Below are 15,323 nucleotides of genomic sequence, written 5' to 3' on the forward strand. Positions count from 1 at the left end.
CCCTCGAAAACCATTGTCAACCTCCGCTTCGCGTCGGTTGACAATGGTTTTCTCGGGGTGTCAATTTCAACTGTTACCCTCCCAAACAGGCACTATTTATATAATAATATCCAAACACATAATAATTTAACATAGAGCAATTACACAATTACATTTATTAAAATGTCTTACAGGGACAGCTTCCCCCAAGACAGACAATATGAATTTCATCAGGATTTTCAAACGATGTGTCTGTCTGGACATCGAAGTGGAAAGTGTCCAGGTATTTCAGATATAGCATTTAGTGCAGAATATTGGCGGGAACAGGTTGAACAGGTTTTAGATATCATGTGACATTTATTTACAGATGAAGTCTGTGGGCTAAAAATATACACTCACACGCACACAAACACTGAAAACAAATGCTAAATTAAGCGCAAATACATATTTTAAAATTATTTAACCCTGGTTACATTCTATTAGTTGCAGCTGACTGGGAAAAATTACAAACTCTTTTAAATTTATTTGAAACTAGGGATGGCAAGATTGGGTGAAAAGAGTGTCGTATGTCTTTCTAAATTTATTTTGTGCTTTAGTTCAAATGAAATCTCACAATGTCTTTTATCACTCTGGTAAATAAGAATTTCAGATAAAAGACTGCCCCCCCCCCCCTTCAACGTCTGTGCCTAACCTTTTCTATGGCAAGATATTGTGAACGTAATATCGAACTACTAAATCTGATCTCTCTAATTCCCTTTTAAATACATCAACATAAGAACGTCCTTCAAAATGATCAAAAACAACTTGATCAAATTTAAGCTTTGCTAAACTAAAATTTTTTTGATGGTCTTCCTGTAAACACTGGTCTGTTATTTTTTGCTTCAAACTTGATGGAAGTTTTATTGAACTTCCTTTGTCAAGAATAAATGTAAACCCTAACTTGTTGATATAATGGAAAACCTGCTCTTTGTCAATGAATTTGAATGAACTGCTTACATTTTTTAAAAACACAAGCTGGTGTATTTTTAGAGCTAATACTGTACATGAAATATGGTTCCAAAACTCTATGCTTGTTAAATGTATTCTTGTCCTACATGTAGTTCTGCGCTGCAAGGGGCAGTAGTAGTTCTACTGTGTACACCAAAAATGTCATTAATGAGCGAATTTCATGTGAATGTTTTCTACAACTACAACAGAATTTTCATCATTTTTAGTTTACAATAAATATTTGTGTAACACATACACACAGTCTGTTTACATATAAAACACACAATTTGTTTACATGTAATACATACACACATTTTTTTTTTTTACATATAATACTTACACATAGTTTGTTTACATATAATACATTCACAGTTTGTTTACAAATAGTACAAACAGTTTGTTTACATATTACACGCACAGTAAGTTTACATAATTAACAATATGTTTCGACATATAATACTAATATGACACACAGTTTGTTTACATATAATATTGTATTTTCTTCACTTTACCTGTGTCGTACTCAGCCACAAAGAGGTTGTCTCTGGTGTCCACACATAAACCCCGTGGACCCTGTAAATGACAGTTGTCAATGTAGCGGAGGAACTGTCCGTCCTGATCCAGGATGTGGATACATTGGTTGTCAAGGTCTGCTGTCAGGATCTGACCCTGGCTGTCTGTTGTGATGTCGTATGGACCAAATGATCCCTTGGTAGTAGAGGGAGGACCAGTGTAGGTAAACCGGAGTTTCCCGGCCTGATTGACCACCACTACTGCACGGGCTCCACGGTCTGACACACAGATATCTAGGTTCCTGTTCTCACTGATGTATTTATAGTCACCAGATGAATAGAGAGGTTGTCCTTTGTCGTCGTACTGAATACTTTGTTTCTCTGTGGAGCCAGAGTAACACACAACTTTTGATTGTTTATCATCACTGTTCATGACAACCAGGAGGTCACCAGAGGAGGTACTACAGACACCGCGAGGTCTCCACCCCTGTAGTCTGATCACTGTCTGTATCTGTGTATTCTTCACTATGTTCACAGCTCTATCACTGTAATCAGTATAAACTAGATCCCCACGCCTTGTCACTGCTATGTCCCATGGATAGTTCCCTGACTTGGTTTGGGCTGACTTCACTAGTTCCCCCTGCAGGTAATTGTAGAGACTCATCATCTTATTATTATAACTACTTGTCCAGATTTCTTCATCACTGTGACAAGTAACACTGGTTAGATATTCAGGATAGCCTCCATACTGTGTCTGTATGGTGGAGATGATCCATGGCTCATCAAGCAGTGGTTTGAGAGGAGAGGATCCAGCTTCTGAGGATTCCATGGTGTAGCCATGTTCCTCTGTTGTAATGGAGAATGCTGACAGGGAACCAAATTGTTGGTAAAGTTGTTCTGGGTTAATTTTCTGAGGGATGAAGTTTGGTAGAGAAACTGTGAGTTTAGGAGGCAATCTTCTGAATTCAGCATTCCTGGATTTGTAGGCAGAGACAAGGCTGACATCATTGGAGTCCAGTAACTTCTTCAGATCAGCAATGCTCTGTGTGATTTCAGAAATGGTGTGTGTGATTTCATGTTCCCCTTTATTTAAGACAGCCAGGTGTTTGGAGTCCATTTCATCAAGATCAGACTTCAGTTTCTGTATAATGGTGTCTATTTCTCTGTGCCAGACTTCTCCATATTTGTCAATTTCTGATGTCAATTTCTGGGAATTTTTGTTTAGTTCAGCTTTCTGAACTGTGGTTATTTCTGCTAATGCTTGATACTTTGGAGAAATGGATTTCTCTAATTCTTCCAAATCGTTTAGAAGGATTTCATTTTTGAATCGTAATTTTTCTGTAAAACCAACTACCTTATGACCCAAATGTTCACCAGATGAGATACACTCCACACAGATAGGAATGTCACATTGTTCACAGTAAAGTTCGCTTTGTTTTGGGGTATGTTTTTGACATTCAGGACAATTAGATGTGGATCTTCGCTGTTTGATGGGCACTACTTTGTGTTCTTTGGTTTCGTCCAGGAGATGTTCCCCGGCGCATTTCTTACAAAGGTTGACGTGACAGACGTCACAGTAGTAAGGGGGGACAGGATTCTCACAGAGGTCACACCGTAACACGTCCTGGGCACTCCTCCGAGGGTCCATGGTCAGCCACAGTGTATTGCTTTGATTAACAAAATCTGTAAGAAAAAAAGCTCCCTGTAAAGTTTGGTGTTCTATAAATTGTGTTGATGATACACGGTAAAGGCTCGTCTGTGTGACGCTCAATACTAATATTTGATATCAACCAGAGTAAAACAAAAATATAATACTAAGTTACGCTACCTTGAAAATTTACGTTATAAGTTACATACTTCAAACGCCCCACTACTTATATAGTGTAAACATTTCAGCATTTAAACTCTATTTTGGGGGTGGGGGTGGGGTTGTGGTGTCTTTAAACATTTAAACCGGAAAAAAGTAAACTAACACCCAGTGGTAAAAAAGCCAGTTGGACACGGACACTGAAAGTTATTGTAAATATGTTGTATGTGCATGTCCTTTTTCATACATGCACATACAATATATTTACAATTATAACTCAAGTGCCCGTGCAATTGGATATATTATTCGCTTTAAACAAAAAGAGGGAGGGTGTGTACGTTAGCTTCTTGACTACGCCCACATGTAATATAATTAATGAAAATACAAGTACATGTGTCTACATAATACAGGAGGTTGACCTGTTTGTTTTATTTAGCTCCTTGCGCAGTCAACCAATAAGCATGAAAAAAACCACTATCCAAAACATTACAATTCATAGACATGTCGTACGTAACTTACCAAACTTCACATTTCAACATGGCGGTAGGCTTTCTATCTTCCTGGTCCGACTACTTCTAGTAACCTTTGTGGAGTCACGTGACAGATTTAAATGTCAGGTGCGAGTTTATCTTTAATGCAAATATATATGTACAATATAGACAGATAACTGGATGTTTATCATTCAGTATTCAAGTGTGTCGGTTTTTGCATTATCATTTTGCAATTAGATTTCAAGGTTAATCTACTATCTGAAAGTAGCATGGTGACCCATACATCCCTAACTAACCGAAATATATAAATGTCTTTTTTTCTCATGGCAAACTTTCTTTCTTTTTGATTATGTAAATAAAATGAGTATATCTATAGCTACTGTAGCTTTTCCTAGTAATTTTTTTTTCAATATTATAATCTTCAAGTAGCGTTTTATCATATTTATCTTGTATTGAAACACAAAAAGAAGTGTTTATTAAATCCAAATGAAAGTAAAATAAATGAATGCAATGAAGTATAACATAAAAAAATCCCAATAACAATTCCACGTACGTTAAATCACCAATGACAACAAATTAAACTAAATTCGCTTCCACCAAACTATACTCCACTACTCATCATAAAATTCAGTCTGCTTATAAACTTCACGACTTCTCTTGCTTCTCTCACCCCCCCCCCCCCCCCAATCAAATCTGAACTTAGCCGTTTTTAAGGACAGGTCAATTGTAAATCTGAACACTATCGATAACTACTCCCAACACTGACAATCATCTAATACCTACTTCTAAGATGTATTAGGTATATTATTTTGACGTAATAAAACATGGGTGTCGGTGATGTCAATTACAAATTTTAGATATATATAGGACTTAAAATGTGAAATGCTCGAAAAATTTGGCTTTAAAAAATTTAGACATTTTATATATATTTGCATGATTTTATACCAAACGTCTGTATCAACTCCCACAAGATTTGATTTTGCACACGTCACACATAACCTATACAATATGTAACAAGATCTATCTAATGTTAAAAATGTGAATAATGAATAAAGTACTATATTGAAAAGAAAAGTATATTGAAAATTCATATATAATTTTGCTTTCCTACACGGAATATTGACGAAACCACGGTTATACTATAGGACATATCAGTTTTGAGCACTGTATGTGTGTTTGGTTTAATTTTTTTAATTTCTAAATGCGCATACCATTACCCAGAGAAACGAGCACATACAATGTATATAAAATGATCGAACAGATCAGCAGTCTTAAAGTCTCTTGTGTATTTGGAATTGAAGCATTTAATCCTCGTAACATCAAGCGGTAAATCTTAATTCAAGGCTTTCGAATCCGCGAGACGATAAAATCTTTTTCCCCCGGTGTAAACTAATTCCCGGTAGAATAACGGCCACACGTCAATGAGGTAATAGACCGAGAAAATCCCCCGGTAATCCGAATTATTGTGAACAAAATAAAAACACTCGAGTTAGAACAACTTAGACTGTCACACGATTATTGGGATACCAGTCTATAAACAATGTAAATTTTTATGATTTTTTGAACAAGATATCAGCAACCACAAAATACGCATGGGATTTTTAGAAAAAAAAAGTTTAAAGTAAAATCTTGCAAAGGTAAGAAGAGAGAGAGAGAGAGAGAGAGAGAGAGAGAGAGAGAGAGAGAGAGAGAGAGAGAGAGAGAGAGGGAGAGAGAGAGAGAGAGAGAGAGAGAGAGAGAGAGAGAGAGAGAGAGAGAGAGAGAGAGAGAGAGAGAGAGAGAGAGACTGAAATGCTGATTTCTCCCTTCATTAAAAAGGCAGTTCAACAAATGTTTGTTTGCAATTCCAGGTTAACATTTATCCTATTTAGTAAGTGTTATTAGATTAAAAGACGTCAAGATAGATAGATAGATAGATAGATAGATAGATAGATAGATAGATAGATAGATAGATAGATAGATAGATAGATAGAGAGAGAGAGAGAGAGAGAGATAGATAGAGAGAGAGAGAGAGAGAGAGAGATAGATAGATAGATAGATAGATAGATAGATAGATAGATAGATAGATAGATAGAGAGATAGATAGAGAGATAGATAGATAGATAGATAGAGAGAGAGATAGATAGAGAGAGAGAGAGAGAGAGATAGAGATAGATAGATAGATAGATAGATAGATAGATAGATAGATAGATAGATAGATAGATAGATAGATAGATGTTCACTATTCCATACAGGTTGGGTTGCTTTTTGTTCTCTCTTTAATAAAACTTTTATCTGAGAATTCTCATTATAGTTAAGCATTCTTTGTTACATAAATCTATATGGAATCACTGCACATGTCGCTTCTGTGTCATTTCAATAATGCAAACAGCATTGAATGAACACATATATCGATTTCCATTAAAACATGCCAATTAAACTTTATAGTATCCTAGTGAAGGTGAAATCTACAAGGAAAGCGTGTGTAACATTTAGACACAATACTCTTTATAGCAAGAACTTGTTGACGGTTTTTAAGAACGAGGATCATTGTTACAAGAACAAACATTTCACACTGAGCAATCGTCGCTGACTCCATTTACCCTACACCGGCTTGTGCATTATGACCCTTGACCCCTCTGACCTCATCAGTTTGCCTTCAAGATCAATCGATTAATCGGCTTGTAGATGTGTTTTAAAAGACCCCGTGTTAATTTAAACCCTAAAATAAATATCCCGATATTCTTTATTATCAGTGCCATACAATAATATCAGTTAAAGGAAATAAAAACAGACCGTCGAATTGCAGTCGGCGGTTCGTATTCACTGATAGCTCTTAACGGGCCTGACTTTTTTACTGCACGGTGCGAGATATTTACAACTTAGAGATCGGGGGAGAGAGTCCTTCGTACACTTAGAGGGCAGGAGTAGGAGACGATGGAATGTGGATTCTGATTTGTTTTTAACCTCCGAGTGGTAAGTGTATAAGCTTGTAAATATTTCGAGTTTTCCTGAACTGTATTTAATATTTAAACAGACATTTCCAATGAGTTTAATTTCTTTCTAATTGTTTAAAAGATTTATATTACAGTTACAAAATGTTAAGGGCTGATTAAGATTAAAAAATAAGTGTTTTTGTGTAAACTGTTCCGCAATCGGCAAACGTGTTAACGCAACGAAAGCAATCAACAATGAACTTAATTATAATTTTTACAGTAATCATATTTAAGCTTGACCGACTTTAGTATTTTAATTAATAACACGCAGTTTCAAAATTCACGACAAATGTAACCTAGAAATGAAGCTCGACATAAGAAATGACAACTAAAAGATCTATAAGTGTCTTTTATATAAAGCCTAACTCACTGCACTCCAACCCCACCCTGCCTTAAACCGCCCCACCCTTAACTTCACTACCGGAAATCAAACCGATGTCTTTTAACCCGAGAACCGCTTAACCATGCAGCATCCTGCTTAAAATACTTCACACGTGCAGCTACAAAACTCTGTAGTGGTCCTGGCTGGTTAATATCGTTGATATTAATCTGTTTTAATCGGAGGTTAAAATAGTTTGCTTCACAGACGAGTTTTTTTTTTGGGTAGAGGTTAAAAAGTCGGTGAATATGGGTTAATTGGAGAGTATAATTCAATTAAAATTAAACCGACTTAGGGGGATTAACGAGGATTATCGGGAATTGTGCTAATACTCGGTGTGAAGAGACGTGAAAACACTGTCACATAGCAATATGAGAGAGAGAGAGAGAGAGAGAGAGAGAGAGAGAGAGAGAGAGAGAGAGAGAGAGAGAGAGAGAGAGAGAGTGTAACACCATTTCAAAAATCTATTAAACAGAAAGTTTTGTACAGATTAAAATATTTAATACAGTCAATTATAGTTACTTTATCAATCCTTTGCAAAATATACCAGTACTTTTTATAATTTACTTCATCCCATACTACGAAAACGTTGCCTGTTTGATTCCGTTGTCAATAATCTGACTGATTTTAGTGTATTGATTTACATCAGTTCATTCTGTTACCTACTCACTATACCTGTGATGAATTCTATACCGTGGTCATCGACCCCGTTAGTCCTCAATACACAGGTACACCGCGATCAGCGAACACCGTGTCGTATGGTGTATCCCCCTGTCAGGCCTTTAATTACTTATCTTATATCTAGCAGATTTAATCGCACGATGACCGAGTATCCTGCAATTCAAATATCTATATGAGGAATTTTTGCGATCTTTATCTAATCAAGGAGGTCTGTTAATTAAGATAATTAGGTTCCAGTCTCACCGTGATATGGCGAGGTACACCTGATCTGAAGCGATTTAATTATTTCTTACCTGTGAATATATGTAGAGATTAAACGCTGCTTGTTCATTAAACCCAATGCGCAGATCTAGAAAGTTGAAGACCCCCCTCCCCTAACACTTTCACCCTGCCCCTTCCTTGGAAAATATAAATGTATTACAGTCACATTGTAACATAACCGAAAATAAGCTTCAGATCTCACTGGAAAACAAAATTGTCCCTTGGAAACTCCCTCCCCTCGAAAAAAAAATTCTGGATCCGCGCATAGGCCATACCCTAACATTTATAGAGAGAGAGAGAGAGAGAGAGAGAGAGAGAGAGAGAGAGAGAGAGAGAGAGAGAGAGAGAGAGAGAGAGAGAGAGAGAGACTTAATATTCCGTTGATTATGTTACTTCTGATCTATAATACATGTACACTATTTTTTTTCTGCAAAATATTACAGATTATGTTATCTTACATATGTAATTAAACGCAAAAACACTGAGCTATATCGATTTGTACATTTTTAATTTTGTTTTATATTAAAAGAACATGTACAAACATTAACACATATGGTAAGAACAGGGGATGTGGTTAAAGTGAGCTTAACATGTGAAAATCTAGACATACAACCGTACGTACATGTACAACCAATAGGTAAGCTATCCTTTTGAGTTGAACGGTTTGAATTATTTAGTCCATATCTCAATTCTTGAGTGAGTCAACAATGATAGAAGTACAGTGTAAAAATACCTTGTGTAACTGCGATGTAAATTATAATCTATTAAAATTTACCGAGTAACAGAGACAGCATTAGACACAAGACATAGCTACAATGTATCAGAGCCATTAATTCATTGTGAACAATGGCCTTCAAATCTTCAAAGACCATTTACATGGAAAACCTAACCGTTTGATTCAAAATTGAAATATTTAAATCATCTCTCCTCAGTGAGATAATTAGTAGGAAAAAGTCTGTCGCTGGTTTGTTTTTTTTTGTTGAATCACGTTGAACCACTTAGCTACAATTCAATTAGGATTTCGATGGGGGTTTCGATAAATCTATGCGGCTATTATAGAGAACAAAACCAAGACTGTAGTTCAATTGCAAGAAACCGGATAGTAGTTTTTCGTCGGCGAAAATCTTTCTATTTTGTTTAAACTTTGGTGTCTAACATAAGATTATGACCATGATTAACTGGAGAAGAACATGAATAGCCACGAAAAGCTTATCATGACACGATCTTAAATTCTTCCAATTATATCAATCTAGTTTGCACTACCCTTCATTTACCGCAGATTTTAAAGTCTGCCTTTACATGAAAGATTTATCTCAACTGATCAAAAGATTTACAAAATATCAGCAAAATAAGTTTTAACACGTCAACTTAATTAGCATAAATATCTAAAACAGAAATTTAACACCGTTTAAAAATCTGCAGCTTTTTTATATAGAGGTGTGAGGACCGTATACTATGTAGATCAGTTAGGTTCGCGGATATCCAATCGTTACAGGCAGATGTTATACGATATCAGGGAGCCCCCGGTATCTACCCGATCAACTGTTCCTTTGTTTTCCTCCGGCGAGATAAAATGCCATCCCAGTCAATACAGACATCATTGATCTGTACCGACCCGCCAGTCCCCCCAATAAAACACAGCCATTGATTTTGTTCACCTCCAGATTTAGTCAATGATGTACGACGTGGGAGATTTATAAACTCTTCTATGAATTAATCCGCCGGGGAGAAGAGGAAATAAAAAGCCCTGAGTATCTCTGCTGAAATTTAATTAATTTTTCAAGGAAAGCAGTCTACATGTAGTGCGGGGATTTTTTCACTGTGTGCGAGTGTTTTGAGTGTTTCGGAGGCTTTATGTGATGTCATTGGACTGATGCTAAAATTTCCTCGTCTGTGGAATAACGCAAGATATACAGGAAGCGTAACGTTAAAAGGGTAAATCTCTTTACCTTCCGCTTTTCTCACTTTTTAGCCGCTTTTACTAAATGTTTAATCTAAAGAGACGACAAGATCAGAGGTAGATTGTTATGAAGATGGTCATGGATGATAGATGATGATGACGATGATGATTGTGACGATAATGATGATGAAGTGGGGTGGGGGAAGAGAGATGAAGTGGAGAGAGAGAGAGAGAGAGAGAGAGAGAGAGAGAGAGAGAGAGAGATTAATGCTTTGGGCAAATGAAGAACAATTTCTGTATTTCATCCATGAAAAACATTTGATATGCACGTAATAAAAAAACAGTTTAGGATGAAATATATACATGTATTGATCTATTGAATATGCTCAAAGCAAAATGTCAGTAAATACATGTATATGATCGTGGTATTGTTAACAAACTCTGAAGGAGGTTTTTATTCTGTGCTCGGAATCGATTTTTGATCACATTCAAGAAGTTAAAGACTAAGATTATATTACGACCAAGTTGTTAAACAGCTAGGCACTATCGATTGTCATCAGAAGATATAGGGACATTACGTAACTTGACAACTCTTGACCCCCTCCCACTGGAATGAAAGCTTTGTCAACATGAGAATACTTTCCGAAATCTTCAATCACCAAGGACGACAACTCGTCCTTGACTTGGCCGGTTGTCTACCTTGGGTTTTTGAATAGACCCTTTAAATTTTCTGTAATAAAGTTACCTTTAAAGCTGAAAAACTCCACGAGCTTTGTTTCAATGTAGTTGAAATGAAATGTTTAAACTTGACGAATCAGTCTTTACTCACTGCAACTATATGTAAAGAAAATCTTACGTACATGTCCCGCTTTCTTTCTCTTTTTTAAAAAAATATTTTATGATATGTACATCCGACAATTCTGCCTATAATTGTAAATATCTGGAATGTACAATCTCTATAACAAGTGTAAGTGAACTATATTGGATTGACTAGACTACTTGTTGTTGTTGTAATCGTCCTCGTCTCTTACAGATGGTGATGACAACAGGTGGCGCTAACATCCACAGCTACAGCTTGGAACAGTCCGGGGTAGAGGACATTTTCCGGGCCTCCCCGGAACCCGGAAGTTATTACCGATGTCCGGTGTCGACCCCTCTTCACGGCAAACGACACAACCAGCAAAAGATCCCGGAAAGTGTGACATTTGTGTCCTTAGATTTCAGTAAGGTCAAAAGTTCACCCAAACAAAATGTCTACCGGGGTATGCCTGCCGGAAAGAAAATCGCTCCGCGGAGGAAAAATATGGACTATTACTATGTGGATAAATCGTTCCAAAAACGTATTGCGAAACAGTCAAACACCACGTGGCTGCGTGGACTCTGTGCGCAACCAGTGGAGGAGATCTTCACAAAGTATAGGAAACAGAGCGAGTTAAAAAGACAGAATACAATAATGACGCGAAGTTTCTCGACTCCGGGCGAAAAAGCGATCCTTGAGGGCTGGGAGAGCAACAGTTCTAAACGGCTCAGCTCGGCAACCTCCAGATCCTCTCTACAGTCCCTCACTACACAAGAAACCACGACACCGCCACTACAAGTCGTGTCAAAGCCGTACCGCCAAAATGGCTCCGACGGTGACGTCACGCGAGCGAGCAGTCGTGTCGACGCCAACCCGCACTTGACGACACCGGGAGAAACGCCTCGAGAATCGGGCTTGGCATTCAATGATTCCTCACCACAAAACCGACAAAACAAGAACCTGCGAGAAAGTTCATCTGTCCCACTGAACATCAGTCCTACAGTGGACGACCAGTACTACGACCAGTTCAAACGTCAATACACCAGACTTCCTGACATACACAAGAAAAGTTACTCATTTCAGACTCGACAACGGAAATACTACAGTAGCCCAAATTTATATTCCAGTCCACGGGAGCCATCACCAACTTTTAAAGGAGGTTTGGCGCCTGCGCAAAAGTTAGAGGCTTCCGGTGCACTAAACTGTTCTCTCTGTGCTTGGGATGAGAACGCTGATCCATGAAATTGTACTATGTCGCTCTTTTTCGGTGCTTCCGGAGAACTTTAAATACTCGCCACTTTTCTATCGGAAGGATGTACACGTAATTACGTGTAACTGTTTCAGAGAATGAGCATGTATATTTTTTTTTTATAACGAATAGAATCTGACCGCCGGTAAACAAGCATATCAAAACCCTATACTGTGGAATCATTAGAATTCGTGATGGCTCAATTTTCATGGTATTCGTGGGTAGCCCTCCCCAACGAATTTAAATCCTCAACAAAAACAATTTTAGAAAGAGTTTATCTTTGTTGCTGAAACAGTAATCGACGAATCCACGAAATTGCACCCCTACGAATCAGCAAAAAAGTCATGATCCAAGAAAATTGGCCCACACGAGTTTAAATGATTTCACAGTATCTTGTGGAAGGAAAAATCCATTGATTTTGAAAAAGGTCGATGGCTTCAACTTAACAGTAACACTTGTATGGTCAAACAAGTTTAGACTTTTTCCTTCATTTTGCTGTGTATACAAAACTAAAGATTTCAAAACGTACATTAAATTATGTAAGCTGTTTTTTTGTAATTATTTTTATATAATCATATTTTGCTGAATAAAAACAAGATGGATATGATGAATTCTTCAAAAACTCTTATTACTGTTTAGATATATATATTTTATTTTAAAGATATTTTTGCTTTTAATGTGAAAAAAACCTTTTCTACATATAGTCTTTTCTAGGTTATATGCAAAATTTATACCAGTTTAATTAATCTGAATATTTCTAATAATATTTTGATACCAATAAATAAGCCCTTTGATTAAATAGATATGACGTAATGATAAGGTACTGCAAAAAATAGACATGATGACGACAAAGTGATCTATAAATAACTTTTTATTTTATGAAAACAACACTGTGTCCAGGAACCACTTCTCGTTCAAGTCTCGCTGTCAGTGAAACCTGCTGGATGTGGCTGTAATGACAAATAAGTACATATTCATTGTTTTTAATACATATAATATATATAACATTTCTTAAACTTCCTTTTACACATATAACATTAATTCACAATGAGTTAAACTTACAAGACGACACGAGAGCATGAATGGAATATATCGAAAATCTTTTGGCTAGAGGGGGCGGAGCCACCGAGTGTCGAAAGAGCCGCACCATTGGACAGAAATACATAGATTTACTGTGGGAACACTGGTCATTAGACATTACTCGTGACTTAAGTTGTAATGCTATCACTTAATGTGATGAAATCAATACCATTTACATTTAGATATATTGTTATCAAATAAATACCTAATGGTAATTGATTACTACATGCTCATCTACAAGGTGCTCTATAATTATAAATCTGTACATGTGCTTTCTAAAGATATGAAAGTGGATGGAATATGTATTGATTTTTGTTAGGAATATACAGAGAATCTGGCCATGTCTAACCCAAATCGTAGCTTCACGTGACTAAATATATTTTAACCTTACTGGAATTTCTTCTGTTTTGTTCATGAATACATTAAAACACCGGAACAGATCTATAGCTGTCTTAATCAGAATGCAGAACGATTACTTTACAATATATACATATAAAATCCAATGCTAAAAAATACTTCTTCCGGTAATTTTATTTCCCGCTATTTAACAGCGCCATCTATTGAAGTCACGTGAGGCTGACCTACAGTGTACCTTATCTACGAAAACCATGGTTTGTACTTTCTGTGACAGCGTGGCACTTGGTCCCGCAGCAGTCGGCCACACACCGGAACTGGTGCCCGTGAGCATGACAGTTGGAGTCACTCGTACAGTGAATTGTGAACGAACAATGGCATCCAAAAATCTCTTCGTTCCATCGCTTGAACAGATGACGGAGGACCGTGTGGCCGCTGATTTGTGACGGACTACTTTCTACTGAATAGATTATAAATAAATTGGTTATAATGTAAAGTTATAATAAAAATCACCGTACAACATCGTGACATCTTAACATCCAATATAAATCCAAACAAACCCATTAAATATATTAGAGCTGTTTGGTTCGACTTTTTGCCTATAATATATAGTATAAAATAATTTTCCAAACCAACCAATACCTTAAAAAGTTATTGACCTTCGCATTTATCATTTGCAGAATCGTTCTCCTTTAAACAATAGAAATACTTAGAGCAAATGAAAATAATTCATGTATCTGTACACCCCCCAAAAAAAAACCCAATAAACAAATCAAAAACCAAATAAAAAATAAAACAAAACAAAAAAAAATAAAAACACCCCCCCCCCCAAAAAAAAAAAAAAAACCCCACAAAACAAAAACTATTACAAAACAAAAAACAAACCAATGCATCAAGGGCATACATGTATTTAGATATGGAAACGGTTTTGTTTCGCCCCCGATTGATCAGGCTTATTTCACCCCACATATTTATGGGCGATTGGAAACAAAATATAAAAATATTAGTACTATTTTTTTTACACTTTTATTTATCACAGTTGTCTTTGCCCAAAAAAATTGAAATCTTAATTCACTTTTTTTTCATTATAGTGAATGTCAAAGACGGAATACAGTCATACTCTCGACCCGGGAGGGGGAGGGGGATGGGGGGGGGGGAGTCTTGATATGGGGTGGAATGACGCGGTTCCCGTTATACGCTAGGTTTAATGTATATCATTTTTCTTGGAAATAATGGTTCAATTGATCAGTAAAAATGTTGCAATACTTAGTACTGTAAACAAAAATGTCATACACGTACTAAGCAGAACTATCGTTTATAATGAAATGCGTACGTTAAATTATTTGATATTAAATCGGACCTCGCAGCTTAAAATGTCTTGTTTGAAAAAAAATCTTTTCAACCGTAAAGTGATCGATCTATTTATCCTACAGGTTTTACAAAACCAGAAATAATCATAAATAGATGTGTTTTATTCAATTCTTGAACAGTCTAAATGTTCAAATTTAATGTGTGTCGCACTCAAAATCAGTGTTTTTGGGTATTCCAAGGGAGATTTATATTAGCAATTTTAATTAACAGTTTTGTGAGTGATAAAATATTTCGATTAAATTCAAAACAATTCAAGTTTGGCTAAGATGGATCTGAAACCTAATGCTTTTTTAATTAAAGAAACTTATTCCAGAATATCTCTTCCACATTGGCGGATAACGTCAGCACAAAATAAAGGAATCTCTACATGCTACTCGTTAAAGCAATATATGAGCTGCAATTTTCATGTTGATTTTTTTTTACGAAAATATTATTTTCTACTACAATGACAAAAAATCATGGTTTTAAAATTTCTGTAAGCTATATTTTTTTGCGAAA

At 36.3% G+C, this 15,323-nt stretch overlaps 3 protein-coding genes across 8 annotated transcripts in view; 1 reads left to right on the top strand and 2 right to left on the bottom strand.

Moving 5' to 3' along the window:
* Positions 1-59: 59 nt before the first annotated feature.
* Positions 60-3,928, bottom strand: LOC117692219 (E3 ubiquitin-protein ligase TRIM71). The gene is made up of 2 exons (XM_034479485.2): positions 3,805-3,928; positions 60-3,161 (listed from the first exon to the last, which is right to left on the bottom strand). Exon 2 carries the CDS (start codon positions 3,124-3,126, stop codon positions 1,447-1,449), a length of 1,680 nt encoding a protein of 559 aa, XP_034335376.2. The 5' UTR covers positions 3,127-3,161; positions 3,805-3,928; the 3' UTR covers positions 60-1,446.
* A 1,326-nt stretch (positions 3,929-5,254) lies between these two features.
* On the top strand, positions 5,255-12,642 carry LOC105325070 (uncharacterized). 3 transcript variants are annotated; one of them, XM_011424469.4, is made up of 2 exons: positions 5,255-5,413; positions 11,006-12,642. In XM_011424469.4, exon 2 carries the CDS (start codon positions 11,006-11,008, stop codon positions 12,011-12,013), a length of 1,008 nt encoding a protein of 335 aa, XP_011422771.3. In that variant the 5' UTR covers positions 5,255-5,413; the 3' UTR covers positions 12,014-12,642. The 3 variants fall into 3 exon arrangements, with proteins under 3 accessions (XP_011422771.3, XP_011422756.3, XP_011422764.3); XM_011424454.4 differs by lacking the exon at positions 5,255-5,413 and adding an exon at positions 6,481-6,731; XM_011424462.4 differs by lacking the exon at positions 5,255-5,413 and adding an exon at positions 9,540-10,007.
* A 231-nt stretch (positions 12,643-12,873) lies between these two features.
* Positions 12,874-15,323, bottom strand: part of LOC105325111 (beta-1,4-N-acetylgalactosaminyltransferase bre-4) — a 174,175-nt gene continuing 171,725 nt past the window's right edge. For 3 of the 4 annotated variants that reach the window (XM_066071127.1, XM_066071125.1, XM_066071126.1), the window contains exons 8-9: positions 13,693-13,914; positions 12,874-12,970 (exon numbers count right to left, since the gene is read on the bottom strand). The gene's annotated coding sequence lies outside the window, so the exon portion shown is untranslated. The remainder of the gene's footprint in view (positions 12,971-13,692; positions 13,915-15,323) is intronic. The other variant, XM_066071128.1, reaches the window with a different exon arrangement.

Source organism: Magallana gigas, chromosome 9 (assembly GCF_963853765.1).
Source record: "Magallana gigas chromosome 9, xbMagGiga1.1, whole genome shotgun sequence".
NCBI classification, from domain to species: domain Eukaryota; kingdom Metazoa; phylum Mollusca; class Bivalvia; order Ostreida; family Ostreidae; genus Magallana; species Magallana gigas.

Coding starts and splice junctions, on each gene's coding strand:
- LOC117692219 (XM_034479485.2), bottom strand. CDS start 3,126: ATGGACCCTCGGAGGAGTGCCCAGGACGTGTTACGGTGTGACCTCTGT.
- LOC105325070 (XM_011424469.4), top strand. CDS start 11,006: ATGGTGATGACAACAGGTGGCGCTAACATCCACAGCTACAGCTTGGAA.